This window comes from Vidua macroura, chromosome 16 (genome assembly GCF_024509145.1).
Source record: "Vidua macroura isolate BioBank_ID:100142 chromosome 16, ASM2450914v1, whole genome shotgun sequence".
Lineage (NCBI taxonomy): Eukaryota > Metazoa > Chordata > Aves > Passeriformes > Viduidae > Vidua > Vidua macroura.
In genome coordinates, this window is record NC_071586.1 from 16,287,822 (window position 1) to 16,314,905 (window position 27,084).

At 60.3% G+C, this 27,084-nt stretch overlaps 5 protein-coding genes across 14 annotated transcripts in view; 2 read left to right on the top strand and 3 right to left on the bottom strand.

Moving 5' to 3' along the window:
* Positions 1-643, top strand: part of TNRC6A (trinucleotide repeat containing adaptor 6A) — a 43,395-nt gene extending 42,752 nt beyond the window's left edge. For all 4 annotated transcript variants that reach the window (XM_053992378.1, XM_053992380.1, XM_053992379.1 and 1 more), the window contains one exon: positions 1-643. This exon is cut by the window's left edge and continues 2,122 nt beyond it. The gene's annotated coding sequence lies outside the window, so the exon portion shown is untranslated.
* DCTN5 (dynactin subunit 5) overlaps positions 1-26,454 on the top strand; it is a 69,059-nt gene extending 42,605 nt beyond the window's left edge. The window contains exons 2-8 of one of the 2 annotated variants that reach the window (XM_053992388.1): positions 21,841-21,904; positions 22,072-22,140; positions 22,488-22,606; positions 23,029-23,140; positions 23,761-23,863; positions 24,097-24,188; positions 26,124-26,454. In XM_053992388.1, the coding sequence (XP_053848363.1) occupies positions 21,857-21,904; positions 22,072-22,140; positions 22,488-22,606; positions 23,029-23,140; positions 23,761-23,863; positions 24,097-24,188; positions 26,124-26,144 (564 nt within the window). In that variant the 5' untranslated portion in view covers positions 21,841-21,856 and the 3' untranslated portion in view covers positions 26,145-26,454. Of the gene's footprint in view, positions 1-21,836; positions 21,905-22,071; positions 22,141-22,487; positions 22,607-23,028; positions 23,141-23,760; positions 23,864-24,096; positions 24,189-26,123 lie in introns of those variants that run through there. The other variant, XM_053992387.1, reaches the window with a different exon arrangement.
* Positions 180-7,382, bottom strand: LOC128815201 (nascent polypeptide-associated complex subunit alpha, muscle-specific form-like). Its single transcript, XM_053991702.1, has 11 exons — positions 7,337-7,382; positions 6,303-6,422; positions 4,423-6,153; positions 4,203-4,315; positions 4,077-4,135; positions 3,786-3,943; positions 3,535-3,697; positions 3,273-3,464; positions 1,746-1,970; positions 924-1,074; positions 180-743 (listed from the first exon to the last, which is right to left on the bottom strand). The coding sequence occupies exons 1-11, from the start codon at positions 7,380-7,382 to the stop codon at positions 669-671; spliced, it is 3,033 nt and encodes a 1,010-aa protein (XP_053847677.1). The 3' UTR covers positions 180-668.
* On the bottom strand, positions 8,534-11,048 carry NDUFAB1 (NADH:ubiquinone oxidoreductase subunit AB1). Its single transcript, XM_053992389.1, has 4 exons — positions 10,779-11,048; positions 10,574-10,661; positions 9,426-9,532; positions 8,534-8,710 (listed from the first exon to the last, which is right to left on the bottom strand). The coding sequence occupies exons 1-3, from the start codon at positions 11,040-11,042 to the stop codon at positions 9,441-9,443; spliced, it is 444 nt and encodes a 147-aa protein (XP_053848364.1). The 5' UTR covers positions 11,043-11,048; the 3' UTR covers positions 8,534-8,710; positions 9,426-9,440.
* Positions 12,895-21,831, bottom strand: PALB2 (partner and localizer of BRCA2). 6 transcript variants are annotated; one of them, XM_053992383.1, is made up of 14 exons: positions 21,725-21,831; positions 21,585-21,644; positions 21,408-21,495; positions 20,798-20,821; positions 18,808-20,691; positions 17,366-18,147; positions 17,046-17,129; positions 16,765-16,926; positions 16,305-16,390; positions 15,885-16,046; positions 15,616-15,732; positions 15,207-15,294; positions 14,038-14,186; positions 12,895-13,178 (listed from the first exon to the last, which is right to left on the bottom strand). In XM_053992383.1, the coding sequence occupies exons 1-14, from the start codon at positions 21,773-21,775 to the stop codon at positions 12,947-12,949; spliced, it is 3,969 nt and encodes a 1,322-aa protein (XP_053848358.1). In that variant the 5' UTR covers positions 21,776-21,831; the 3' UTR covers positions 12,895-12,946. The 6 variants fall into 6 exon arrangements, with proteins under 6 accessions (XP_053848358.1, XP_053848356.1, XP_053848357.1 ...); XM_053992381.1 differs by having other exon boundaries at positions 21,378-21,495; XM_053992382.1 differs by lacking the exon at positions 20,798-20,821 and having other exon boundaries at positions 21,378-21,495.
* Positions 26,455-27,084: the final 630 nt, after the last annotated feature.

Consider the following 27,084-nt stretch of genomic DNA (forward strand, 5'->3'; position numbering starts at 1 on the left):
AATCTCCCTCAACGTGCCCCCCTCTGAGACTATGAGAGTCTAAGTGTAGAACTGCAGCTTGCTTTTCCTTTTCTATCCGAGCACCTTTGGGACCCCGTTGCCCTCGCCCTCCGTACAGCGCCCCATTTCCAGCCCCCACCATTTGTGCCCAGCTCGATGCTCCAGAGGACACGTGCGAATAAGGAGAGCATTTTGGAAAATAAACTTTAATGCTTACAACATCCCGGTGTTTATACCTCATTGACATGAACCATGAACGACGCAGCAGCGCTTCCGTGTGTCTCCCTCCGGCGCGGCTGAGCTCGTCCTGCGGCGGCCGTGGGGCAGAGCTGCTGCGTCCGGAGCGTGATGTGCCCTCCAGAACCGCCAGCCTTTCTGCCCAGACTGCCCCCAAAAGTCATGACCTGGTGGATGCCAGCACTGTGTGTCCTGACACCTCTCTGTATCTGCCTGCTCTGGAGCCCGCAGTCCCGGCCAGAGCTCGCGAGGCGCGGACAGGAAGCGGGGCAGGCGCTGCCCCGCTGGGACTGACATCACTGACATCACTGACATCACACCCGCGTTGATTGTATCGTCCAAGTGTGTGGATTCCTTCACTGAGCTCGTTACGTGGAAATAAAATGTGGTTGGTTTTAACGCTGAAGCTCGTGTCCGTCTGTTTCATGGCCTCAGGCCGTCCAGCTCCGCTCCAGGGTGCCCAGCTCCAGCCCCTCGCAGGACGACTGCGGCCAGCGGGCCTTGTGCTGCACGGAGGGAGTTTGGCTTGTGCCCCGGGGCGGCCGCTGTCCCCAGCCAGGGACAGCTCCCAGCGCTGCCCTGGAGTCACCCTCCCGGGCTGGGGTGGGCAGGGTGCAGCCCGGGGCAGCTGCAGCCCCCGCACGCCCGCCCCGGCCCCTCCAGCCCCTCCCCGGCCCCTGGCTCACCGGTCGCTGCCTGGAAAGCTGGTGGGGAGGGAAGGGAGCCCACTGGATGGGCTCCATGGGCCAGCTCGACACCGAGATGTCGCTGGCTTTCCCCGAGTCCACCATGGGGTCATTCATGCTGCTGGAGCTGGTGTCCCAGTCGTAATGGAAACTGGGAAAAGAATCCACGGGTAGTTAAGAGAAGGGGATAAGAGGCTGGTGCAGGACAGGGACCCTGTGCTGTGCCCCGGGATGATTGTTGTCACTGTTGGGGCAGTGCCGAGCTCGGGCCCAGAGCTGAGGGAGCACCCGGAGCTGTGGCTTTGCTCCTGATCCCCCCCGGCCCACGGCTGAGGGTGTTCCTGCCCGTCCTGCCCTTTGCCAATAGAGCTGGAAACTTGCAGGGCTCTTTTTCCATGGACACCCCTGGAAGCTGATTTGACTTTCCCATGAGCACACAGAGCCACCCTTTCCTGCAGATGTGAACTCTCCTCCCTTACAGCAGTCCCAGCACACACAGCTCCTCCCGTGGGATAAAATAAAATAAAATAAATAAAATAAAATAAAATAAAATAAAATAAAATAATAAAATAAATATATAAAATATAATAAATAAATAATAAATAATAATAAATTAATAATAAATAATGAAATTAAATGGTGCTGCTCCGTGGACTCCAAGGGCTGGGGGTTGTCAGAGCTCCCGGGACTGTCCGTGGAGGAGCAGCCGCTGGCTGGGCAGGGCTGCAAACACGGTTCCAGGGCCCCGTGTGCCCCAAAGCCCTCCTGCCCAGCGTCAGCACAGCCCCCCGAGCAAGCCCCGGGCCAGGCCCTGCTCCCTACCTGGGCTGGCGCTGCGGGCGGGCGCCGGGCCCCGGGCCCCGCTTGGCACCGTCGGTGACGGCCGCGTGCCCCCGGCAGCCGCAGCAGCCGCCGTCCAGGACCTGCAGGTGCAGCAGCTCCTCCGAGTTGCTGAAGGCCGGGTTGTCCAGCGAGCTGGCCGAGGGCAGCCCCGAGCGGGACCAGTACTGGGCCGAGACGTCGTCCAGGCGGCAGAAACGCCGGTAGCTGCGGGCAGGACGGGCACGGGCTCACGTGTGCAAACACAGGTGTGCACAGGTGTGCACAGGTACACATACACAGGTACACACATACACACAGGTGTACACAGGTGTGCACAGGTACACACACGGGTACACATACACAGGTACACACAGGTGTACACACAGCTGCACACAGGTGTGCACAGGTACACAGGTACACACACGGGTACACATACACAAGTACACACACACACACAGGTGTACACACACACAGTGCATGCACACACAGGTACACACACACACAGGTACACGGGTACACATACACACAGGTACACACACAGGTACACATACACACAGAGGTATACACAAACACACAGGTGTGCACACACAGGTACACACATACAGAGGTGTGCACACACAGGTACACACACACACACAGGTACACCCAGGTGTGCACACAGAGGTACACACATACAGGTGTGCACACATATACAGAGACACACACGGGTACACGCAGGGCAGGCACACCTGTGTACACACATGTGCACGCACATGAGCACACAACCCCAGTGACTGCTTGCCAACGCAGATCGCAGATTTCTGCCCGAATTTCCTGGGTCCAGGGAAGGGCCCAGCCGCACAGCCAGGGCGGGGACACAGCCCGTGGCACTGAGCAGCCTCTGGCCGCAGCCCCACAGTGGCTGCAGCCGTTCCAGTGGTTTTCTCGGGAACAATCCCCACGGCACGTTACAAAACGGGCAGTGAGTGGGGCCAGGACAGCAGAGCCCCGTTCCCAAGTGAGCTGCTTTGCCAGGGCTGTGCCAGAGCCTCGCTCACCCCCCCAGCATGGGCAGGACACGCTGGGGCAGGCAGACCCTGCGCCACGGGCAGCACTGAGGGGTCCCAGGGACCACGTAGTTGGAGCTGATCTCACACACCTGTCCACAGCACAGCCCACAGCCCTTCAGTGCTGCCTCGGCCCCATACAGCCCCCAGCTGGCCTCTCTGGCTGCACCCCACTTCCCGCGGCTGGGAGCATCCCCTGGCACCACGCACAGCCCCAGAGCCCTGGCCGGCCGGGGGGCACTGCCGTGGCTCTGGGAGCAGCCGCTCCTGGGCCCCACAGGTGCTGCCCCACCCCAGCACCTCCCACGGCCGCTGTCCCATTCCCAGCCCTGTTTTCCTTGGCAGAGTTCCGCCCCAGCCCGGCGGCCCCACCATGGCTTTCCCTGCCGCCCCTCGGCCCCGGCACCCCCGGAGGGACAGGAATTCCCCCCCCCCGGAGCCCACAGACCCAGTCCAGGCCCCCACGGCCCCGCGCTCCCACCTGCTGCGGGTCTGGTCTGCCCTGGCCTCCAGCAGCAGCGCCTTGAACCGGCGGACGGCGACGGCGGCGAGGACGGCGCCCAGGAGGACGATGCTGAGCAGGACCCCGGCCGCCGTGCCCAGCAGGCCCTGCTGTGTCACCCGGTAGTCACAGCGCAGCCCCATGAACCAGAAATCGCTGCCCACGGGGCACCTGCACCGAGGGGTCCATCAGCGCCAGGGGGACAGTGCCCGCCACCCCGGGCTGTCCCCAGGGCACTCACTGGCAGCGGGGCTGCTGGTCGCGGGCGTGGGAGCAGATGCCGTGGTTCTTGCAGTAGGCACGGTGGCAGAGGGAGGTGCAGGTCACGTTCCCGTCCGCCCTGGACACGCAGGCGAAGCCGGACGGGCAGGCGAAGAGCAGAGCACAGGGGTCCAGCGGCCGGGCTGCAGGGACGGGGTCCAGCCGTGTCACCCCCTCCCTGCCCAGCGTGTGCCCACCCTGCCACCAGCCCCCGGAGGGCCTCGCACTCACCCAGAGCCGCGTGGCGCAGGACGGGGGCCGAGCCCACCGCCAGCCCCGGCCGGGCACGGGCGGAGCCCAGCGCGGCCTCCAGGAGCTCGTCCAGCCCCGGCACCGGCAGCTGCTCCGCCGCGAACAGCGCGTCGTAGCGCAGCACCACGCTGCCCTCCCTGCGGGGACACGGCCGGGGCTGGGGGCCAGCACTGCCCGGCCCGGCGCTGCCCCCCGGCCCCGCGGCGTGTGGCAGCCCCCGTGCCCCGTGCCGGGGAGCGGGACACGCTGCGGGGCTGTGCCACCACGCACCTGATCCCTGTCACCTCCAGCCGCAGGAAGCCCGGCACCGCCGTGAAGAGGGGAGCGACCTGCGCAGGGCGGCGGGAGCTGAGCGCGGTGGTCCCGGCGCGCAGCCCCGGCCCGGCCCGCACTCACCGTCTGGTTGAAGCTGTGCAGCAGCTCCCGGCGCTCCTGGGAGCCGGGGTCCCGCAGGGCCGGCACGAACCCCACGTCCAGCACCAGCTCACAGGGGATGCGCACGAGGGATGCTGCAGGACGACATGGGGACCAGCAGGGCATGACCCCACCCCAGGAGCCAGCCCTACCTCCCCCTCCTGCCGTGCCCCAGCAGAGGATCCCGAAACCTCAGGCTCACCTCTCAGGAGCGGGGGCTGATCTTCCACGATGAACACCTGGGGGGCCCTGCCCACCCCAGCCAGTGCCACCTGGGGGGTCTCAGTGTCTGTCCCCCCTCTGGGGCTGCTCGATGGCTGGGCCAGGTCTGTGTCCACAGCAGCTGGGGGGGACCCAGGGCCCCCACCATGGGAATCTGTGGGCTGCTGGGGGGGCCCGGGCATCACAGTGGGCACATGAGTTGGGGATCCCCATGTCACCCCCTGCACACCCCTCTGCAGCACAGCAGCACGCTCTGCTGCGACTGTGCCCACGTCCCCGAGCCTTTCTGGGCTGGTGGCAGTTGTGATGGTGGCAGTGACACCGGTGCTGGTGACGCCAACAGCAGCGGTCGGTCCCAGGGAAGGTGCAGGCTGGGACAAAGCTGGCTGCTGGGGAGGCCCAGGTGCTGAGGGGGGTGCCAGGCTGCCCACTCCCACCTGGGTCCCCCCCAGGGATGGAGGGCTCTCAGCAGGACCCACCCTCGAGCTGGAATGGGGCAGCCCTGGGGAGGGGTCTCCTGGAGGGGTGCCCACAGTGGGGCCGAATCCCAGGACCCCCCAGCTGGTCCCTGGGGAAGGCAGCGGGGTCGACAGCAGGGTCACAGCAGAGCCACGGCCTGGGGCAGACTGTGGGGACGAGGGGATGTGGGAGGGTCCAGGGCTGGCGTGTGTCACCCCACCCTGTGCCACAGCGGGGCTGCCAGGGGCCAGGGGGCCAGGGGGCTGCTCCGGGATGGCTGATGGGCTCAGGGGGATGTGACCGTGCTCAGGGGGAGCCCCCCTGCCAAGTGGGCCCAAGACCCCTGTGGTCAGGTCCAGAGCTCCATCCTGGCCAGGAGACGTCACCCCTGGGGTGCTGGCCATGGCAGTGGGGAGAGGCAGAGCTGAGCCCCTGCGCGTGGCAGGCAGCAAGGCTGGGCCTGTCCCCACAGCTGGCCAGGCCGTGCTGGCCAGAGGGCTCCCACCAGGGCCAAGGGGCAGTGCAGAGGGGTGAGGGGCAGAGCGGGGACCCTCCCGTGGGTGGGAAGCAAAGCCCTGTCCTCCTGACAGCCCTGGCAGGCCCCAGTGTGTCCCCTGCTGTGTCCCTGTGGGGGTCAGCAGCCTCTGCAGCCCCCCGGCAAAGGCTGAGGGTGATGTCCCTGTTGTCCCTGGTGCTGAGCTGTCAGCGGCCAGCACGGTGCTCGGGCGGGTCCCTGGGCTGCTGTCGCCCAGCTGGAGAGTGTCATTCTGGCTCTGCACGAGGGGTGTCCCAGCGGCCCTCCACCCCAGCAGGGTGCTGCTGGACCTCCACTGTCCCCTGGCAGAACCTGGCACTGTGGCAGAGGGTGGTGAATACGAAAGTGTCCCCTGCGCGGTGGTGGCACCTTCCACTGTCACACGTCCCCCAGGGTCAGTGCCCGGGGGGTGCGTGGTTGCAGTGCCCACCTCGCCAGGGGCTGGGGCCCCTGCAGCGGTCACCCCCAGCCTGGCCGGGGATGGCCGCTCCCTGCCCGCAGAGACCAGGCTGGGCTCGGTGGCTGCGCCCCCCGGCACCGCCGGCCCTGTCCCCTCCCTGCCCAGCCCGGTGCCTCTGGGGCTCTCCTGCGGGCTGGGGAGCTCGGCTGTCCCGCCGGGGGTCCCAGGGAAGGGCAGCAGTTCAGCCTCTGTCCACAGCTGCCCCACGGCCCCCGGTGTCGGCGGCTGCCCCGTGCCAGCTCCCGGCTGCGGGCGACCTGCGGGCACAGGGGAGGGGGCGCAGGCTGAGCAGCGGCCAGCCACGGCCGGCACCCGGGCAGCCGCCGCGGGACCCGGGGCCCAGCGAGCCGCAGCACACGTGGCTGGCACACGGTGCCCCAGGGGGCTGCGGGAGGGGCGGCAGTACCTGTCTGGCAGCGCTCCCCCGTCGCGGTGCCCAGGAGGGCGCAGGGGTCGGCAGCGCTCAGAGAGGAGCCCGTCCCGCTGTCCAGAGCCGGGCAAAGCCGCGCGCAGCATTCCACGAGCACTGGGAGAGAAGGAAAGGAGCAGCGTGCACCAGTGCTGGGCATCGAGCATCCTGCACCCGCACCGGGCCCCGACCCCGGAGCTACCGCTGAGGGTGGGGCTCTCTTTCTGCCTTCTGTTAACCGTGGGGGGCTCTGCTGAAGGAGATGCTCCAGAACAACCCAAACCCAGCTGGGAACCACCTGCCCAGGTCCCAACGAGCGGTGCTGAGTCCTGCCCCACCACCTCACTCTGCCCGTCCTGGGCAGAGCGACCATCCCGCTCATGCCCCGGCGCATCCGCCACGTGCCGACACCGGCACCGACGGCTCCGCGGGCAAGGCACGGCGCCAGCGCCCGAGCAGCGCTCCGGGCAGGGCTCCGGGGCCCGTGGCGGCTCCTCTCCAGGGACAGTGCGTGGTTCAGCAGGCGCCACGGCCGGTGGTCCCCGCCCGGGTGGGGCTGGGACTGCTCGGGGGTCACCACGAGCCCCGCGGGCCCCGCTCTCCACCAGCGCCCCACCGGGGCTGCCGCAGGGGCAGCACCCGCCGCCTTCGAGGCCACGGAGTCGCCCGGGCTGGTGGCACAGCTTGGCACGGAACGGCCACGGTACGGAATGGCCACACGGAAAACACACGCGGCCGCCGCCGGCGTGCCCGCCCCGCTGCCCGCTCGCCCCGGGACCCCGCGGCCGGGCCCGCTCTGGGCAGGTCCCAGTGACACCGAGCAGCGGCCGCCGCCCCCAGCCCCAGCCCCAGCGCGGACACGGACCCGCCCGGTGCCGGTACCGGCCCCACCGCCGCCGCAGACCTCCGGGCCGCCGGGATGCACCGGCCCTGCCGCCGCCGCCCCCCGAGCGCAGCATCTCCCGCCCAGGGAGCAGCAGCGGGACCGGGGACCCTCCCCGGCTGTGCCCACCTCCCCGCGCCTCGCTCACCTGCGGCGGCCAGGAGCCGGGGCAGCGGGAGCCGGGGCCGCTCCATGGCGCGGCGCGGGCGGCTCTGCCAGGCGGCGGCAGGAAGCCCCCGCCCGCCCCCGCTGCGGCGGGGAGGAGGCGCCGGGAACCGCAGCCCCCGGCCCGGACCCGCCCCACGGCACCGGCACCGGCACCGAGCCCGGAGCTCCCTCCCTCCGGGCCGGGCGGAGCGGGGCTCGGCAGCTCGGCACGGCCCCCGGTGCTCAGCGCGGAGCCGCCGCCTGCGGGACTCGGGGGACTCACAGCCCCTGCCTGTCGCCCTCCCACCGGTTCATCCCGGGACACGTGCCCTGCCCCCGGCTGTCCCCACTCCGTGAGCCGTGCCAGGACAAAGGCTCCCCCAGGACACCGGTGTCAGCTCTGGCTGCAGGTCCCTCACCACAACCCTCAGGGTCACCGCACCCAAGGGACCCCAGCGACCACTCCCCACCATCGGACACCTTGTGTCCAGGCCACGGGGAAACCACCACCGGCACAGCAGCCAAACCCACCGTGTGGCCCCAGCTCTGCCGTGCAGCTGCTCAGAAAACGCCTCAGAGCTCAGCCAGGCTGTGGGGCCACGGAGAAGTTTCCAAGGGCACAGTGAGAACAACACCTGGGTCCCCGAGGCAGAGGGTCACTGCTCTGCCAGGGATCTCCAGTGAGGTGCAGCTCCTGAGAACACCCTGGGAACACCCCACCACAACACAAGCACCATGTGCAGCACTGCAGCCTCTGCTCCATTTTCCATCCTTACCTCCTCCACTGCCAGAGGATCTGTTATCCAGTGACACTTCCTTGGCTCCCAGCCTGGCAGTGCTGCTGTGACATGTCAGTGCTTCTTGGCTCTGAGGAAAAACTGTGCAGTGCTCAGAAATAACCCGTTCCTGCCTCGTGAGGGTTAAACCAAGGCTCCCGTGCTGAGATGAACCGGGTGTACAGGAACAGCGATGTGAATTTGCTGTTCAGCAGCAGGAAAATCATTCCCCCCCTTATTTTCCATCAGGAAAGCAGAAGCCTTTCACACAGAAGTTGTTTTTATCAGCACTGATGAAATAAACAGTTACAAGCATGCAGGCAGAGCCAAATCTCGGGGCAGGGTCCCCAGAGTGTCCCTCACACCCCAACACCACCACCAGGATCCACCCACTGTGTGAGACAGAACAGCCACCACCAGAATGGTCTTAACTCTTTATTCCTGGTTTTTTTTTTTTTCTTGTTTTTAAAGGACAACACATTCAGACAGCTTTAAATACAACATCCACGTGCAGCTTCCAGAGAAGGCCGCAGTGGGACAGCGTGTGCACTCCCGTCCATCCCTGCCGGCACCAGCCCAGTCCGGGTGTGGGACAACTCCTGGGAAAACAAAATCCACATGTTTAACATCCCATCGAGCATTCAAAGGTACAGAAGTGGGTCAGGGCACGCTGAGCGCTGAACACAGGCACAGAAGGAGCCCCCAGTTCTCTCCAGAGGCCACAGCTCCCACCCTGGCCCTGGACAGAGAAGGGTCGCAGCCCCCCTGCCCCAGGGAGTTGGGAGGGAAGCCTGGAGCCACACAGGAACTGGCAAGAATGTGGATCAGTGCTGCAGGCTGGCCTGAGGCCACCTCATTTCCCCTGCAGCCCTCCCGACCGCTCCTATAACCCTTTCCTGCCCATTTCCTTCCCGGCCTGCGGAGGAAACGGCAGCGGTGGCAGGGCCGCGGTGCCCCCACACGCCCTGCACGGGGCCGAGGGGCACGGGGAGATGGGGGCCATGGCTCAGAGCACTCTGCCACCCGCTGCTGCCCCAGGGACGGGCTGAGTGCTGGACGTGCCGGGCAGGACCAGAGCAGAGGCTGAGCCCCACGTCCTCTCTCCAGCTGCAGGTGCCTCAGGAAAACACCCAACCCTCAGGAAAACACCCCCAACACCAGGAAAACAGCCCTCCCCGCTGGCACCCACAGCTGCTGCCAGCCCCCTCCCGAGCTGCTGGGCTCTCCCGCCTGTGCCACACGTGTCACCCATCACCCTGCCCTGCCCCTACCCCGCTGTGTGCCCAGGCACCCCCAGAGCACCTCTGAACTCACCTCTGAGCAACTGCTTCACTCATAAACATCCTTCTTATCTGCAATGTAATCTACAATCTCCTGTGGGCACATCAGCTTCTCTGCATCTCCGTCAGGAATTTCAAATCCTGCAAGAAAGGGCGCACACTCAGCCCAAAACCAGTGGAAAAGGGAGCAAGGGTGAGAAGGGGATGGCTGGTGGCTGAGGGGACACGCAGGCAGGGGCTGCTGTGTCAGAGCTGCCACTGCACTGCCCAAAGTGACACTGCTGCCAGACAGGGGACACGGCAGGCACAGCCAGAGCCAGTGCCCCTCGTGCCTTGTTAAAGCCACCAGTGCCTTCCCAGAGCCCCCCAGACACCCATGGGGACGCTCCTGGACCTCCAGGCAGCACCTGAAGCCCCTCAGGCAGAGTGTGCTGTCACGTGCTTGCGTGGAGCAAACAGCAGGGCAGGGCACTAGGGCTCTTGGTGGTGGAACGGGGCAGAAACAGCCCAGAAATGTCTGGTTTCTCTTTCAGCGCTCCTGGCCACACTCACAGCTCATTGGGGATTACAGACACGCTGCCAGCAAAGGCTCTGAGAGTGAAACATCCACCTTGGGCTCAGAGAGTGACCAAACCCCAGGGACATCTACGGCCCAAGGTGACATTTAGGCACCTACTCCAGAATTCATGAGCTTTAGGGGGAAGCGTGAAGGAGTCCAAAGGAAGTAAAAAGAAATTTGGAATATAAACCAATAAGGAGACAACACCTTTTTTTTCTCTAGTAGGATTAAGGATGAAAATAATTCTGGTGACCAAAACCAGCCTGGAGTGTCTGGGGTTTTTGATCTGCGATGCCAAGCTCAGCACCCACTGCTCCCCTCTCCCCCTCCCCAGCTGGTGCCCATGGGAGATGGGAGAGAATTCCTGCTTCCAAAGGGGCTGAGCTCCAGAGCAAAGGGCCACATTCCCGACTCCTGCGGGTGCCCAGCTCACTGGTGGCTCTGTGGGGTTTGCCCCGCTCCCAGGGTTTGCTCTCTGGGGTTTGCCCTGCTCCCAGGGTTTGCCCCGCTCCCAGGGCTGGCCCTGTGGGGTCTGCCCTGCTCCGTGCGTTTCTCCCTGCCCCACACGGCACAGGCCGGCGGTGCCGCCGCTCCCACGGCCCGGCCGCCCCGGGCGCCGTTACCGAACTCATCCTCCATGGCCATGATGATCTCCACTTGGTCCAGACTGTCCAGGCCCAGGTCCTTCATGAAGTGGGACTCGGCTGTGAGCTGGGGAGGACACGGCGGTCAGCGGGACACGGGCACCCGGCACGGCCGTGCCCGGGGCGGCAGCTCCCGTTACCCCGGAGCCCGCGGCCCGGCCGCCTTCCCCCGCGTCCCGCTCACCTTCTCGGGGTCGATCTTATCGTAGAGCTTGAGCACGTAGAGCACCCGGTCCTTGATGTCGGCCAAGGTCAGGGGCGGCATCTCGGAGAAGCCGCGGCAGAGCGGCGCGGCCACGCGCGGCAGCCGGAGCAGCGCGGGCGGCGCGGGGCGGCCCGGCGGGGCGGGCGCGGCGGGCGGCAGGCGGCGGAGCGAGCGGAGCGCGGCGGGGCGGGCGGGCAGCGGCAGCAGGCGGCGGGCGCAGGACGAGAGGACACGGGCCGCCATCGTCGCTGTCCCGGCGGGCGCCGCGCGGCGGGACCGGCGGCTGCAGCGCCCTCTGCCGGGCGGAGGCCGCAGCGCCCCGCGCCGCCATCCCGCGATCCCGGCGGGACCGGGCTGGACCGGGCCGGGAGCGGCGATCCCGCGATCCCGGCTGGACCGGGCCGGGAGCGGCGATCCCGCGATCCCGGCTGGACCGGGCCGGGAGCGGCGATCCCGCGATGCCGGCTGAACTGGGATGGACCGGGCAGGGAGCGGCGATCCCGCGATGCCGGCTGGACCGGGCTGGGAGCGGCGATCCCGGCTGAACTGGGATGGACCGGGCCGGAGCGGCGATCCCGCGATCCCGGCTGGACCGGGATGGACCGGGATGGACCGGGCTGGGAGCGGCGATCCCGGCTGAACTGGGATGGACCGGGCCGGGAGCGGCGATCCCGCGATCCCGGCTGGACCGGGATGGACCGGGCTGGGAGCGGCGATTCCGGCTGGACCGGGATGGACCGGGCTGGGAGCGGCGATCCCGCGATCCCGGATGGACCGGGATGGACCGGGCCGGAGCGGCGATCCCGCGATCCCGGATGGACCGGGCTGGGAGCGGCGATCCCGCGATCCCGGCTGAACTGGGATGGACCGGGCTGGGAGCGGCGATCCCGGGCCGGGAACACCTCCACTCGGGACACTCCAGACCCTGTCTGGACTCTGTTCCAGGGCTCGGTCACTGCACAGGAAACAAGCTCTACCTCGTGTCCAGGTGGAACTCGCCGTGCCCGTAGCCTCTTCTCCCGTTGCTCAGCACCACTGAGCCCGGTCCATCTTCCTGGCACTCCCTTTAGATAATTACACACATTGATAAGGCCCCTCTCAGCTGTGTGTGCTCTTGAGGCCGACCAGCCCCACGTCCCTCAGCCTTTCCTCGTCAGGGAGATGATCCAGTCCCTTCACCATTGTCACAGCCTCTGCTGGACTCGCTCTAGGAGCTCCATGTCCCTGGTGTCCCGAGGAGCCCAGAGCTCTCCAGAAGTGCCTCACAGGGCTGAGCAGAGGGGAAGGATCCCCTCCCTGACCTGCTGGAGATGTTCTCCGTGGTGACACCACTGTCCTCCTTGGTCTCCAGGACACACTGCTTGTTGTATTGTGGTTTTAAGTTTCATGTTTTGTACCAGTTCTGATTCATCCCTTTACCTCCATTTCCCCCATGGTTTTACCCTGAGCTACCCTTTTCCTTGTATGTCAATCCCCTCCTCCTTCCCTGATGTCCATCTCCCCCCAGTTCGCTGGATCATTCCCCTGTCCCCTCCCTGGTGCCTTGTCCATCACTCAACTCCCCATCCCACTCATCCAGAACCTTCCACAAAGGGCGTTGAGTGATTGGATGGGGGCCAGGGGTCCCTCCTTCCCACCCACCTCCCCTGTTGAATTCCCCAGGAGTCTGTCTCCCCACCTTCCACTCCCCCGAACATTCCCATGGGTGGGTGGATGATCTCTCCCCACGTTTCCACCCCCGTTTATATTGTGCTGCACAGCCCAGTCCGGCGCTTCGGTCGGCTGGTTCCCCTGGGTTGTGGATCTCCCCGGAGCTCTCCTCAATAAACCTGGCCTTTACCCCCAACTGGGGTCTACTCCTTACTTCCAGCATCGTCACAACCGTCTCACCCCGCAAGGCCAAAAGCCTTGGCCACCCTCCCGACCTCCCGAGGCACGGGAGAGTGTCCCCTGCCATCAGCTGTGCCGGAGCGAGCCGGGAGTCCCCGAGTGCACCCGGGAGTGAACTGCTGGTCAGGGACAGCTCGGTGTCCCTGAGAGCCCCCGGGTCCCCGTCCGAGCCCCCCGCAGAGCAGCGACAGCGGACACGGGCTGGTTCCAAAGGCAGCACGTTTAATGGCCCCACGCCGACCCCGCCGCCCAGCCCGTCAGGCGGCTCCCGGCTGCGGGGGCCGGTACCGGTACAGCCGCACGGTCCCGTCGCGGCGCCCGGCCAGCAGCCCGGCCCCGCCGGTGGCCCAGCGGGCCAGTGCCCAGTGGCCCGCGGGGCCCGGGGGCAGCACCGCCGTGCAGCGGCCCCGCAGCAGGTCCCACACGGCCACCGCACCCGAGGTCAGCACGGCGGCGCCCGCGGTGTCCCACACGTCACCCTCCAGGTACCTGCGGGGACACGGGGGTCAGCAGGAAACAGGGGATGTGCAAAAACACCGTGGCAGCGTTTGTTCAGTTAGCTCAGGGCTCAGTTAAAGATTAATAGCAACTGCAGGCAGCCTACAGCCTGGACTGTTCCTCCAGTGCAGCTGGGAAGGGAGGAGGCCAAGAAAATCCTCCTGGAGACTCAGAACACACTTGAGAAAGGAATACTCTTAAAAAAGTGGTTCTCTTAAAAAAAACCCCACAAGTGTCCAAGGCCAGGTTGGATAGGGCATGGAACAACCTGGTCTAGTGGGAGGTGTCCCTGCCCGGGGCAGGGTGTGGGACTGGATGGTCATTAAGGTCCCTTCCAACCCAAACCATTCTGTGATTCCATGACTGTTCAGTAACCAACACCTTGGTCCACCACTATTCCCCCACATCCATCACATTTCCTGTGTAAGGACACTGCAAGGCTGAGCCTTAAATGCAAGGCCGAGCCTGCTGATGCCTCAAAACACAGGACAGGAAGGAAAAGGCCACGTGCCTGCAGGCAGCTGCTCCACACAGACAAACCCGGCAGCACCAGGGGTTCAGCCGAGGAACACGGGGACAACTCCCCCCAGTCCCTGGGGGACAAAGCCAGCCCGGTGTCCCCGCGGTGCCGGTGACAGAGCTGACAGGGCGAGGGGTCAGCGCGCAGCCTGGAGCGGGCAGGAAGCAGCCCACGCCGCCGGCCCCCCGCCCGCGCACCGGACACACGCGGGGCCGGACGCAGCCCCTTATCACGGGGAGATGGCCTCTGGAGCCCTGCCGGAGCTCGCCTGCTCCTCGGGGCTGTCCCCAAGCCCCCGCAGGAGCCGGCCCAGCCCAGCCCCAGACTCGCCTGCCTGCCGGGCCGGGCGGGAGGCAGGAGAGCATCGCCCCCGCGCTCCGGGCCGTGCGCGGGTTGAAGGCCACCACACGGAACGCTGGGCTGCCACAGGACTCGCTCTCTTTGGCGTGAGGATGGCTTAAAGCAACAAACAGAAGGCCCTGATACAGAGAGGGAAAATACATCACTAAAAACAACAGCAGGAGGAGGAAAACCAAAATAATTTTCCAAAAATTAACTGCTACACTCTCTCTAATCACAGCCCCATGAACAGTGATGCGTTATTTTTACTGAGGAAAACAGAAATGGTTTACTTTCCTTATCAAATTAGATAAAAGCAAAAGCAGCTGCTGGCTGATAAGGGCTGATGCAACACAACAGAGTGACAGCTCAGTGACCCGAGGGATTTATGAATTTCTCTTCCTGTTTCAAAAAGCTAAACCTGCCATAGGATGAGGTGACACTTCAAAAAACAAAAGAAGTAAAATTTCTGGGTCACATTTTAATCCCTACAAGCTTAAAATGTAACAAAAATTCCATGAAAAGCAGCATAACTGCAAACAGTAGCTCACAGCTACTAAAACAAACCAGCATGAAATAGCCTGGGATGGATAATGTGAAGAAGACTCCAAAGAGTCTGACCCAAGGCACCATTATGGGACAAGACATTCTTGTCCCAAAAGGTTACATGATCATTGAAAACAAGCAAATCCTTGATAAACCACAAAAACCCATGGGAATCACAGCACAGGCAGAAGCAAGTGGGGAAGATGATTAGCATGGATGTTGGTTTCCCACAGCTCATTCCCTCGGGCATGTATGTCCAGAGGAACCATTCACAGCGGCTTTCTAATGCTGGCAGCACCCACGTGTGACATGGAAGAGGCTTGCCAAGCGCCAGGCCTGGGCAACAGCACTTCTGCTTCCCACACACAGCATGCTGCAGCTTTGGAATGCACCGGGATGCATTGCTCCCACTTTATTAGCATCCTGCAGAAAGCCAGGACTTGAGGCAGCCAGCGTAGGTTATTTATTCCTCCTGGTAACCTGCTTACCCTTGAATGATTTGCAGTGTATTGAAACAGAGCTGATAGTTCAACCCTCCCTAGCAACTTCAATCCTTTATATCCCCATCCCAGTCAGTGCAGCCCAAGCATGAACTGTCAATTTAGTGTACGTACGGAGTCAGAATACGCTCGATGGCAGATGGAAGCTGGGTAGGAATAACCAACGTGCATCTTCCTCAGGAGCTGACCCGTTTTCAGATTCCTGCAGTTGGTGAGAACACAAATTCTGACTCATTGCTAATCACAGTTACACCCCTGTGCAGGATGGACATGGGTTTGGTTCCACATTAAGCAAACTAAGCCAACGCCAGGAAGGGTGTAGTGAGGATGATACAAAAGCAATGGAATTACAGCAGCACAGCTCATTCCCTGGCTGTGTGACTGTGGTGCCACACTGACCACTGGCCCTCTGACATCCACCATTTCATGGTGGCTCAGCAGCCAGCCAGCACCCCTGTACAGCCCTGCAGCTGCTGAAACTGCCCCCAGCCCCTAAACTGTGTGTGGCACAGGAAACACTCACCAAACCACAACGCTGTTCCCTGCAGTGGTGCCCACCAAGGCCTCTCTCATCCCTTCTACTTCAGCAAAAGCTGTAACAGTTTCTTCAGGGGGCATCAGAGTCTGCCTGTCCTTGCTCCTGAAAGGAGACCAGCACAAAGAAGAGCAGGTAAAACAAAAAGTGTGTGTTCTGGAAGAGGAGCATGACACTGCTCAACATCCGAGGTGTTTCCTCGCTTTTATCCCACCCACCACACGGACACCAACCCAAAGCAGCACCCCCAAACTCACCCCCCTGTCTCTGAGAGAGAAACCACCTCCACTTGCTGCTCCTGCATGGTCCTGCTGCTGCTCACCAGCCTCCAGTCCTTTAGCCCAGCAACTGCTTTTATATTCCCAGTTTTCACTAGGGAGTACTTGAATGAGTCAGTCTCAGAAGAATAAAGCAAGAGCCTAAATCAAGAGACAAGCACACACCATGACAGGAGGAAGCCCCACTCAAATATGCAGTAGCATATAAAGACTGCCAGCTCTGAGGTGAATAAACAGGTCTTTACAGTTGATTTTTAGAAATCCCTTCCATATTTTCCAACTGTTAAAGCAACTGAGAAAGTGCCACATTAGTAAAAAGATAATTTAAACCACTTCCCACAAGAAGTTGAGCTGCAACTACTCAGGGTGCAAAGCACTAGTAAGAAATAAATACAAAACCTTATTTCTCCAATCTCCAGCTCTCCCAGTGCTACACACACGAGGTTACAGGTGTCTGGCAGAGGAACAATCTGGATTACAGGAATCTGGGACAACAAAACAAGAATTCAGTGCCACCTTTACTTTATTCTCATTTTCTAGAGTGTTTCAAGTAAAATGATGTGGAGCAGAATTGATTTTCAGACCCCTCTCAAGAATCACACTTAAACAAACAGCTGAACTCTCTGCTGACTGGTTGCCTAATTAAACAATCCCCGCTGATGCAAGAGACAGGACGTGTCTCCAGGAACTCTAAGGGCAAAAAGCACAAGTGAAGTGCAGCCACCATTCTGTGCATGAGGCATTAAATTCCAGCAGACAACACGCAACCATACAAGCTACAAGCTCCTTGTATCTTGGGAACTCACACATGGGGCAAGAAAGCTGCCCTCAGCTCTAGAAACAAGGAGTGTGTTCATACCTCTCTCAGGTGCCAGGTGTAGACCCTTGCCCAGCAGGCGGGTGCCCGTGGCTCCCAGAGGGACACGGCGCTCTCGCAGGCAGTGACCACCCGCAGCTCCCTGCAGCCAGCTGCTGCCCACCACACAGTGCTCACGTCCACCGCGCCCGAGCACGACGAGTCCTGCCCAAACAAACACTGCTCTTCTCCTCTGACAGGCAACGTTACCTGCTGCACTTTTGTTAAACCCCGTCTTGCAGAGCTGCTGCTGCCTCGGTAACAATTCCCTGCTCTCCTCCCACCTTTAGCTCTGACACAAGCTGCAAGCTCTCTTCTCTGGGGCCATCCGGCAGCACTGGAGTCAGCTGTTCTGCTGCATCTTTCCTCTGCGTGAACAAAGTAAAGAATGAGGATAATCCAACTTTGAAATCATATTCAGCAGCTGCAAGAATGCGGCAGAATTGCTGCATGCTCTCTGTCACTCTCATGCAGCTATTGCATGCCACTGCTACGATCCATGCAAAGAGCACTTTTCCCTGAAGCCAGACAGGACTCTGGAAAAAGGGGATTTACCCACAAAACCACTGGCTTAGTACCCTTCACAAAGATCCCAGCTTGTTACCTGTTCAGGTGAAGCTCTGCAGGATTCCTGCTCTTTGTTCTCTGGCTGCTGATGCTTCTCCAAGGACACAGTCTCATCAGATTTGTTCTCAGGACCTCTTTCAGCTGCTGAAGGCAATGCTGTACCTTGCTCCTCCTGGTTTCTGGCAGCCCCTGCAGCACAGCTGTCAGGGTGCAGTGCCACATCCCCCAGGACCTGGGCAGCTGCTCCTCTGGGGGAAGGTGAGGTCACTGGCAAGGCAGGTACAGAAGGTGTGTCAGGGAACACCTCAGTGTGCACTGAAGGCAAAACACCTGGGGTTGCACCCACAGCAGGGAAAATAGACGAGGAAATCTCAGACTCAGGGTGAGTGGGAGCCTCAGCTAGGACAGTCCCCATGGGAGTAAATAGCAATTCATGGGTGGAAAGCTCCTTCTTGGAAGTCAGGCTTTCCATGCAAGGGAGTTCAGGCAATCCAGTTTTGGAAGGCAAAATCAAATTACTTTTGAGACATTTTTCTTTTGGCTTCATTTGTGCATCTGGTGTGTCCTCTGGAGCCACACCATCCCCAGACACAAAATCCTCCAAGTCATTCACAGGGGAAGATTTCAATTTCTCCAGTTTCAGTACTCCAAATTCCTCATTTGGTAAGTGGAAGTCCCTGATGCCCAGCTTAGGGACCAGCCACTGCAGGCTGCGGAAGGAGAAGAGGGAGCCACGAGTGTCGAGGTCCACAGCAGGGAGCCCAAGGGCAGCAGGACCCTGTGAACCCCTGGGACTGCTGCATCCTCTGCTGCTGTCTTCTAAACACAAGAACACAAGACAAAACATCATGTCATAAAATTACCAGCAACTAGCCTCTTTAGAATCTCTCATGAAGAGTGTCTTGGATTTAAAAAAAAAAAATCAAAACACCATATTCATCTTAACACACAGAAGTGGCACTTTTCTGGAAAGACACTACACTCTGCAGTTACTCTGTACCTCTGGATCAGCCTTCAGCTCAAAGACCACCACCAAAGCCTGACAGATATGCCTGAGTGCTCAGTCAGTGTGGTTTATTGGTTTTCTCCCTACACTTTCTCTTTTTACAATATTCACAGACCCTCAGAAATGAGAAAATAATCATCAGCATGCAGACTCAGTTGGAGTGACAGATGGACATTCATTTGCTGGCAAACCAGCCCTAGTGTTCACAACCTTCACTCCAACAGCAAGGGCAGCTCAGTAAGTTCCCAGCCCTGCTCCTCCTCTGTTCATTCCTTGCAGAAGTTTCTGGAATTGTTCAAGAAACATGAGCACCACAATGATCTATTTTTAAAAAAATAAATCTCATTTTTAAAAGAATAATAGTTAACCCCTATTGTATTTTCTTGCATAAACACAGCAGGGCCTGCACTCACAGGGATGTTCCCTGCCTTGGGGAATGGGGCATTTTGGGGAGTTTGTATGTGAGGAAGTACCTGCTGAGCCTGCCTGGGGCCTGTGTCTGGCAGAGCAGCGCTGGGAGCGGCGCAGAGGGACACTGACCCCGGGGAGCTGCTCAGCTCCTCGCCGTCTCTTCACACGCTGCACTGGATGTTTATCTCCCTGACACACAGGAGCGTTGGCTTCCACATCTCCCACAGGGCTGGCGAAAGTGTCACTCCCCGGGCTCAGGGGACTGCTGCTGTGCAGCGGATTTTGAACCCGCTCTAACGGAGCCTTATGGCATTTGCCTGGCACCTGGCTGCCGCCCGGAGGAGGGTCAGCACCCGCTGCCTCTGTAGCTCCAGCCACTCCTGCCCCTGCAGACCCCAGTGCTGCAGCACCACACAATCTCCTCTCATCTGAGGACGACCTTTCAAGGTTAGCGTCACAGTTTTCCTTTTCACTCTGGTTCTCATTTGACAGCAGAGCACTGCTTTCACTGGCCATTGTGGGATCCTGACTCTCTATAAGCTCTTGTGACACTGGATGCACGGGGGCTTTGCAGGCAGACTTCCTTCTTCCCTTCTGTTTCCTCTGGGATTGTCTCTGCTCTTGCCTTGTGCTAGTGATGCTTTTCTGAGAAATGGATTCAAGAGAAGTGCTGCTGCTGCTGCTGGATGCAGGAAGAGATTTCTGAGAACTACCTGAGTTTGCTTGATCGTTTTCTTCCCCAAGAAAAGGGAAGGGCCCAACCCCTGGCTCCAAATCACCCTCGGCTCTCTCTTGCGAGGGCTCATTGGGGTGTGCATCTTTCTGCTTGCATTTACTCCGCTGCCCTTTCTTGCTCCTGCCCAGCTGGCTGAGGATTACAGCATCCAGGTCCACCTTCCTCTGGCAGCTGGACATGCGGCGAGTTGTCCGGACGTAGTACTCGACGGGGAAGAGCAGCCCTTCAACCACCGTGCAAGAGCCCAGCGCGCCCTCGGGAGCCAACGCCTTGTCAGCAGGAGAGAGCCTTGACTGAATTTGGAGCTGTTGACTCTCCAACAGTTCTTCAGCAGTGTCCAGAGCTTTAACTGCAGGACAGGGATTCAAGGTATTAGTGTCACTTTGATGTCCTTCGTGGTTTTTGCTCTCCTCGGTTATGGTGTTATTTCTGCTGTCAGGCAGTGTTTCGTTTTCTGACATTAAATCCAGGAGCCCACGTAATTCTCCCTGATCTTCACACAAACTCTGACCCTCTGGCTGTTTTATTATACTGGGGGATTCTTCTCCGCCATCACCTCTGGGGTCAAGTAAAACAGAGTCTCCCTGCTGTGAACACGGCTCATGTCTGTCAGGTGTGGCCACAGCCCTTGAGGACTCAGGCTGCCAGACGTCCCTGCTGTCCCTCAGCGCATGTGGGGACAGCTCAGGCTCTCCTGCAGTGACACTGCCCTCAAGCACATCCTGTACAAGCCCCAATGCTGCATCAGGAGTAAAACTATTTCTTTCTCCCTGCACAAGCACTGCCTCAGGTGCCCTTTGAGCAGGTTCCTCAGCGTGCAAGAGGCTGCTGTGCCTGAACACTGGTGACTGAAGCTCCTCTGCACTGGCAGTTTGATTTTTCATCATTTCACCAGCACTGATTAGATGCACATCATGCACTGATTCCCTTTCCTTTGTCTGTCTCCGCAGCTTCATCCTGCCTCGGGAGGTTTGGGGCTTTTTCTCCACAGGGACAGGCCTGATGATCCCACAGCACACGTTTTCCTGGCTGGCCTGAAAGCTTTCTGCCCGGGAGCTGTCCTGCGGGCTAACCTCGTCACTGGGGAACTCTGGAACATGCTTAACTGTGACAGATGTTGTCTTCTCCGTGTCAGCTTCAGAGCAGGTTTCAGTCTGTAACTGAGAGGGCCCACCTCTGTCAGCACTAGGAGATGTGCTGTCTCTAGAACCTGGGGGGAAAATGTCACACGTGTAAAGTACCCCTAAAGTCCCGTCCAAGAAAAACATCACATGGTAAAATTAGGCTCTGTTATCAGGGAAAGATGGGGATCTTACAGTCAGGATCGGAGCACTGCAGACCTGGTGAGGAGGGAAGCAGAGCACATGTTACTGCAGACCACGGCTCAGCCCAGGGCCAGGGCGGTGTGGGGCTGTGGGGACAGCGGATGTGGCCGCAGTGGCCCAGGGGACAGCGGGGCCCGGAGCGAGGGTCAGCAGGGCCGGGTGCAGGACGGTCTGTGGGGCCACTAAGGGGCAACAGTGGCCACTGGGTCCCCGGGTGCTCCCACTGCCTGGGGACTGCCTGTGGCTCCCACCTGGGGCAGGCACCCCGTTCTCCCCGGCTCTCACCTGAGGCACCCCGTTCTCCCCAGCTCTCACCTGGAGCAGGCACCCCGTTCTCCCCAACTCTCACCTGGAGCAGGCACCCCGTTCTCCCCAGCTCTCACCTGGAGCACCCCGTTCTCCCCGGCTCCCACCTGGGGCAGGCACCCCGTTCTCCCCGGCTCTCACCTGGAGCACCCCGTTCTCCCCGGCTCCCACCTGAGGCACCCCGTTCTCCCCAGCTCCCACCTGGGGCAGGCACCCCGTTCTCCCCGGCTCCCACCTGAGGCACCCCGTTCTCCCCAGCTCTCACCTGGAGCACCCCGTTCTCCCCGGCTCTCACCGGGAGCACCCCGTTCTCCCCGGCTCCCAGCCGGGGGGCTCCGCTCCCGCCGGCCGTGGCTCCTGGCTCGCTCGGCTCGCCGCGCCCGCTGCGGACACACAAGACCCCGGCGGGGCTGGGACCGGCTCGCGGTGCCCCGGTGCCCCGGCCCGGCCCGGCCCGGCCCGCTGCGCTCACCCGCAGCCGGATGACGGTCTCGCTGTACTCCCGCCTCAGCAGCGCCAGCTTCTCCCGCAGCTGCAAGAGACACCCGTCGGGATGGGACCGCCACGGGCCCGGGCCCGGTGCCGGTCCCGCCGCCCCGGCCGGCCCCGCACCTTCTCCTTGTCGGCGCCGCTCAGGGCCGCCGCTGCCGGCGGGGCCTCCATGGCAACCGGGGCGCGGCGGGAGCGGGCCCGGCGCGGCGGAGGTGACGCGGCGGAAGCGGAGCGGGGCCGGGCGGGGCGGCCATGGAGCTCAGCGAGATGCTCTACAACAAGTCCGAGTACATCGAGACGGTGCGGGGGCCGCGGGGAGCGGGGGCCGCGGGGAGCGGGGGCCGCCGGGGCCGCGGGGAGCGGGGGCCGCGGGGAGCGGGGGCCGCGGGGGCCGCGGGGCCGGGCCGGGCTCGCCGGGGGGCGGCGGGGCCCGGGACACCCGCCGTGACCGCCCGTTCTCCCCGCAGGCCTCCGGCAACAAGGTGAGCCGTCAGTCCGTGCTGTGCGGCAGCCAGAACATCGTCCTGAACGGCAAGGTGAGCGCCGGGCGGCGTCCCCGGCCGGTGCCCCGGCACCCGGCGCTGCTCTCCCGCGGCATCGCTGGCCTGCTGCGAGCGGCCGCTGCTCCTTTCGTCCCCGGAACAGCACCGTCCTGTCCTGTGCCTAAGCCTGGCTCTGTAATGCTCACTGGCATGACCAGGAGCACAACTGGTGGTTCCGACCTCCCGCACTTTTGCTTTGTTGTCACTTTTCTTTTGACCGAAAGAATCGTCCCTAAAGTAAGGGACTCTTGCTGGAGTGCCCAGGCCTCGGCAGGAGTTTGTGTAGTGAGTGCCGGCACAGGCAGCAGGGGGAGCGGGTTCACCTGTCTGTCCTTCTGCAGACAATCGTTATGAACGACTGCATCATCCGCGGGGACCTGGCCAACGTGCGGGTGGGACGGCACTGCGTGGTGAAGAGCCGCAGCGTCATCAGGCCGCCCTTCAAGAAGTTCAGCAAAGGGTAAGAGGCCCCTTCCTTTAGGGAGATGCCTAAAAAATCTGTCAGCCTGACTGAGTCTTGTGTTCCGAGAACTCTGTTCCTTTTGCAGCAATTTGCAGAAATACGTCTCTCAAACCTGCTTTTTCCTCAGATGCTGAGCTGTGCCTTGAGGGTCGGTGTTCCCATCAGACTGTTGGGTGGAAAGGGATAGATTAGAACAGCAAAGTGAAGAGCATGTTTCAGTTTTTGTGTGTTTATTCACAACATCTTCCTTCTCATTTGGGCCATCCTTTAGAGAGGAGAAACCCAGAAACTGTTCTGTCTCCCTTAGCAGCAGATCCACATCTGTTAATCCACCCGGGGACAGGAGACTCCACAGGGTGATTCTGGGTCTAGCAGTGTCGGTTTGTTTGTTGGACACGTAAAATACTCTCCTGTTGCAGGGTGGCTTTCTTCCCTCTGCACATTGGTGACCATGTCTTCATAGAAGAGGACTGTGTTGTCAACGCGGCCCAGATCGGCTCCTATGTGCACATAGGCAAGAACTGTGTCATTGTGAGTGCCATTTCTGTATTTTCTGTGAACTCCTGGGTGCTGCTGAGGCCTTGTGACAGCAGCTGAGAGGTGTCTGCACCAGTTGGCTGGAGCAGGCTCACCTTCTCTGCGCTCTTCCTTCTCTGCAGGAAGCTGAGCTTTCAGGTTTATTTTTCTGAGGACAGCGTGTTCAGCTGCTGCTGGCTGCAAAATCCATCCCAAGTGTTGTCCCTGTGGCTAATGGGATTGCCCAGGGAAGGCAGCCTGGCCACAGAGTACAAGTGGAATTGTGTTTCTGTGTAAATAAGACCAAATAGTCAAGGCTTTTGTGTGCTGAGGTAGAGAAGGCCTCTCTGGCACTGCTTGACTCGGGTTTTTGGTGCCAGTTTGAACATTGACATGTTAACGTGCAGTTGTACCTGTGCTAGTTGAAAGCAAGCAGACATTTTTCCTCAAAAAGAAAAGTTAATTCTGTTGGGAGGAGCATTCAGTGAGGGTAAAGATTTATTCCTGTGATCTCTTATAAAGGATATGTTTTGAGCAGTTAATCTTCTTGAAATTTAGGTAGCATATCAGTAATAATAAGAAAACCTCATGTTTATAGTGTTGTAAATATAAACTTTTCCTGTTCTCTGTTTTAGGGACGTAGATGTGTTTTGAAAGACTGCTGCAAAATCTTAGACAACACAGTACTCCCTCCTGAAACCGTGGTTCCACCTTTCACTGTCTTCTCGGGCTGCCCAGGTATGCTCCCTCTATCTTCCCTTGCACAAAACTGCAGATCGTGTGGATATTCTTATTTTAAATGGGATTTCTATAACAAAGGTGCCCGTCAGCATTTAGTGCCTAAAAATAAAGGTGATTGGGTACTTGCTGCACTGGAAAGTAGGAGTTCCAACTTGTGAAATCCCTGTTTTAGTGCATGGTGCATAGGTGGTGCACGATGACTGATGGCCATGCTGTTGTTGTTCTTCCAGGACTCTTCTCTGGGGAGCTCCCGGAATGCACCCAGGAACTCATGATTGACGTTACCAAGAGCTACTACCAGAAGTTCTTGCCACTCACTCAGGTCTAGTAGCCCATTTGCCGTGTCTCAGGCACACAGAGCGCTCTGGGGGTGGGCAGAGGGCTGTTGTCCAGCGAGGCCGGAGCCCTGAGCACCTCTGTGCCTCAGCACCGCTGGCCTGGCCAAGCAGTCCCTCCTGAAAGCTGCTGTGTCCTGTTCCAACTCTGTGTGCTCGTCCAGTGTACTCCATCCCACGTTGTCTGAGTTGTGCCACTGAATGTCCTGGAGCTGGGAAAGCTGAAACACCTGCCTTGGGGCAGCAGCTGGGGAGCGAGGCAGAGCTGACACGTGCTCTGCAGGCTCAGCCTGTCTGCTCAGTTCTGCCCTAACCCAAAGCTAGGCTTAGGTTTGCTGGGAGCAGTCTCCATCCCAGCAGGGCTGTTCTGGCTGTGCTCTGGGCACTTAGCAGGGTTCATTAGACCCAGGCCTTTCCTTTGGCACGATACGTGCTGCCCATGGGCCTGCATGCTGAGGTGCATGGCCTCTTCCTTTTCTCCCTGGGATTCTCTCCAGGGGTACATCATCCTGCCGTTGGCTTCAGGAGTTTTGGCTGACGCTGACACCTGTCCTTGTGTGCCTGACAGGGTGTTTCTTAGCTTTTAGCTCCTGAAGCAGACTGACCTCAGTCCTGTGCTCTCACCCCTCAGGGCTAGTGTTCTTGGGGTCAGTGCCACTTCCTGAGTACCACAGACCTTAAAGAGCCAAAGGCCTTTGAAAAGAGGATTGCCATGTCACTCACAGAATTCAGTGCAGCAGAAAGTGGGTAATTAAAAGTGAGAGAATGCTGCAAATGTTCCCACTTATTACCCAGTGTCTGTACTTGCAGAAAGCTCTTCTGTGCTTTTTTGCATTAAGAAACTTAAGAATGACACTCAGACTTCTTAGAAAGAGTGAAGATTTCATTTTGGACGTGTAATAGAGCATGTATAGTTCTTGCTGAGAGCACCTCTGAAAGTTGGAGGCATCTGATGCTTGTGTACCTGAGTGCAGACAGCTGGCTGCCCAGCAGGCTGCCTGCTCTGGTTGTGTTCTGTTAAAGCTTAGCATAGTCCTGCTCTAGGTTTTAAACTGGGGCTCCTGCATGGTGTAGTGTAGCAGCTGGGGCCAGGACATGTATGAGGTCTGTGGAAGGTGTGTGGCTGTGGATGAGCAGCCCTGGAGCCTCAGCTGATCTGTGTAGCAAATGCTGATCCACCTTAGTAGCAAATAGCTGTGTGAGTACTAACGTGTGTAGTAGCTGCTGTGCATCCCATGTAAAACCACTGACTGGTTTGTATTTTTACTGTACATAAATTAAAGCCTCTTCAGCTGTTCAAGTGACTCGTGACTCTTCAAATCAAACCAGATTGAGGTTCCTGCTGTGCCTGGGCATGAGCCACAGTCCCTTGTTCTGTGACTGCTACAGGCTATTCTGGCTGTCCTGTGCATTACAACGTGTAGTAAAGTGTGAAACAGCTCCTTGCTCCCTCTGAGGGGCCCGAGTGGCCTCCTCTGTCACAGACTTGACAGGTTTGGGGCTTCCTGTGAGATTTCCTGCAAGTCAGGAGTTCAGAGCGCTGCTTTGCTCCAGGGTGTCTCTGCCAGTGTCTGGCAGGAGTGGGGTGTCTGTGCTGTGTTGCTGTGTTGTCACCTCAAAGTTTCAACACCACATTGTGTGTTTCACCGGGATTGCTTGATCAGCAGCCACAGCAGCAGGGAGAGGAGTGGGAGAAGGGAGATGAATTTGGGAGTGGGGTGGGAGAAGGGATATGAGTTTGGGAGTGGGGTGGCAGCTGGGAAAGTCTGAGTGATGAATTTCCACAACCACCTGAGAGCCGAGCTGTAGTGCATGAAGGGATGTGTCGCTGCAATTACATGTTTCTTGGCCTGCTCTTCCTTCTAGCTGTCTGAGCTGACTCTTCTGCCTTAATTAAAACCTCTTTTGTTGTCTTTGTTAAGGTGGCCTCTGGCAGGGCCTAAAACCAAGCCACCACTGAAGATCCCTAACACCCAGCATTGCTAACATTCCTTACACTGGCCACTTTCTCCTCCTGCCTCTGAAGCGTCCCTCTGACCGGGGCTCAGCTCTCCGCCTCTGCCAGTTCTGGGAAGATGGAGTGTCAGTGTCCCAGCTCTGCAGGCAGCCCTCCATCCAGCGTGGTGCAGTAAAATGACACCGGAGGCTGTGCCTGTAGCCCGGGGAGCTGCAGGAGTGGGGAAGCATATCCTGCAGGGAGGGGAATGTCTTCTGTCAGGAATCTGTACAAACACTGAGCACTTCTAACCCCAAGCTGCTGTGTGGCTTCATTGATCCCCTTTGTGTGCTTTGCTCGGCGTGCTGCTGGATTGGAGGATGTTCGGGGTCCCTGGGAGCACACCCTCCCTGCCTGTGCCGCTGGGCCAATGGCTCAATGGGCGATGGCTCGGCGTGAGGGGCGAGGGGCCTGCCCGGGGCTCTGTGGGCAGGTCTCCCAGGCACTGGGGACCGTGCCTGCTTTGTGGGCAGCAGAATCCCCCGGGATGATCCTACTCTCTGCTGGGAATGGCACTCGAGCTGTGGCTGTGGTGACCTGCGGGGCTCCTGGCCCTGTCCGTGCACCGGGCTCTCCAGGGCACCCTGGCACGGCTGACCCGTGCCTCTGGGTGGGGCTCGGCCGGGGGCATCGGCTCAACCCACCGGGCAAAAGCACGGTGTATGCTGGCCACTAACATCTGTTCTTTGTTAGCCAGCGCTGAAAGAAGCAGCTTCTGCTGAGGGGGAAAGGAGGCCAAAGGATGTCAATTCCCTCAGCCCGTGGGACCGTGCGTGCCAGGGAGCAGAGAGCAGGTGTCTGGGCTGAGGCACTGCTGCTGCTTCTGTCTGGTTTTGGGTCGTTTTTCATTGGTGGTGGAGTTAAGGCACGGGAGCATCCCACGGTCA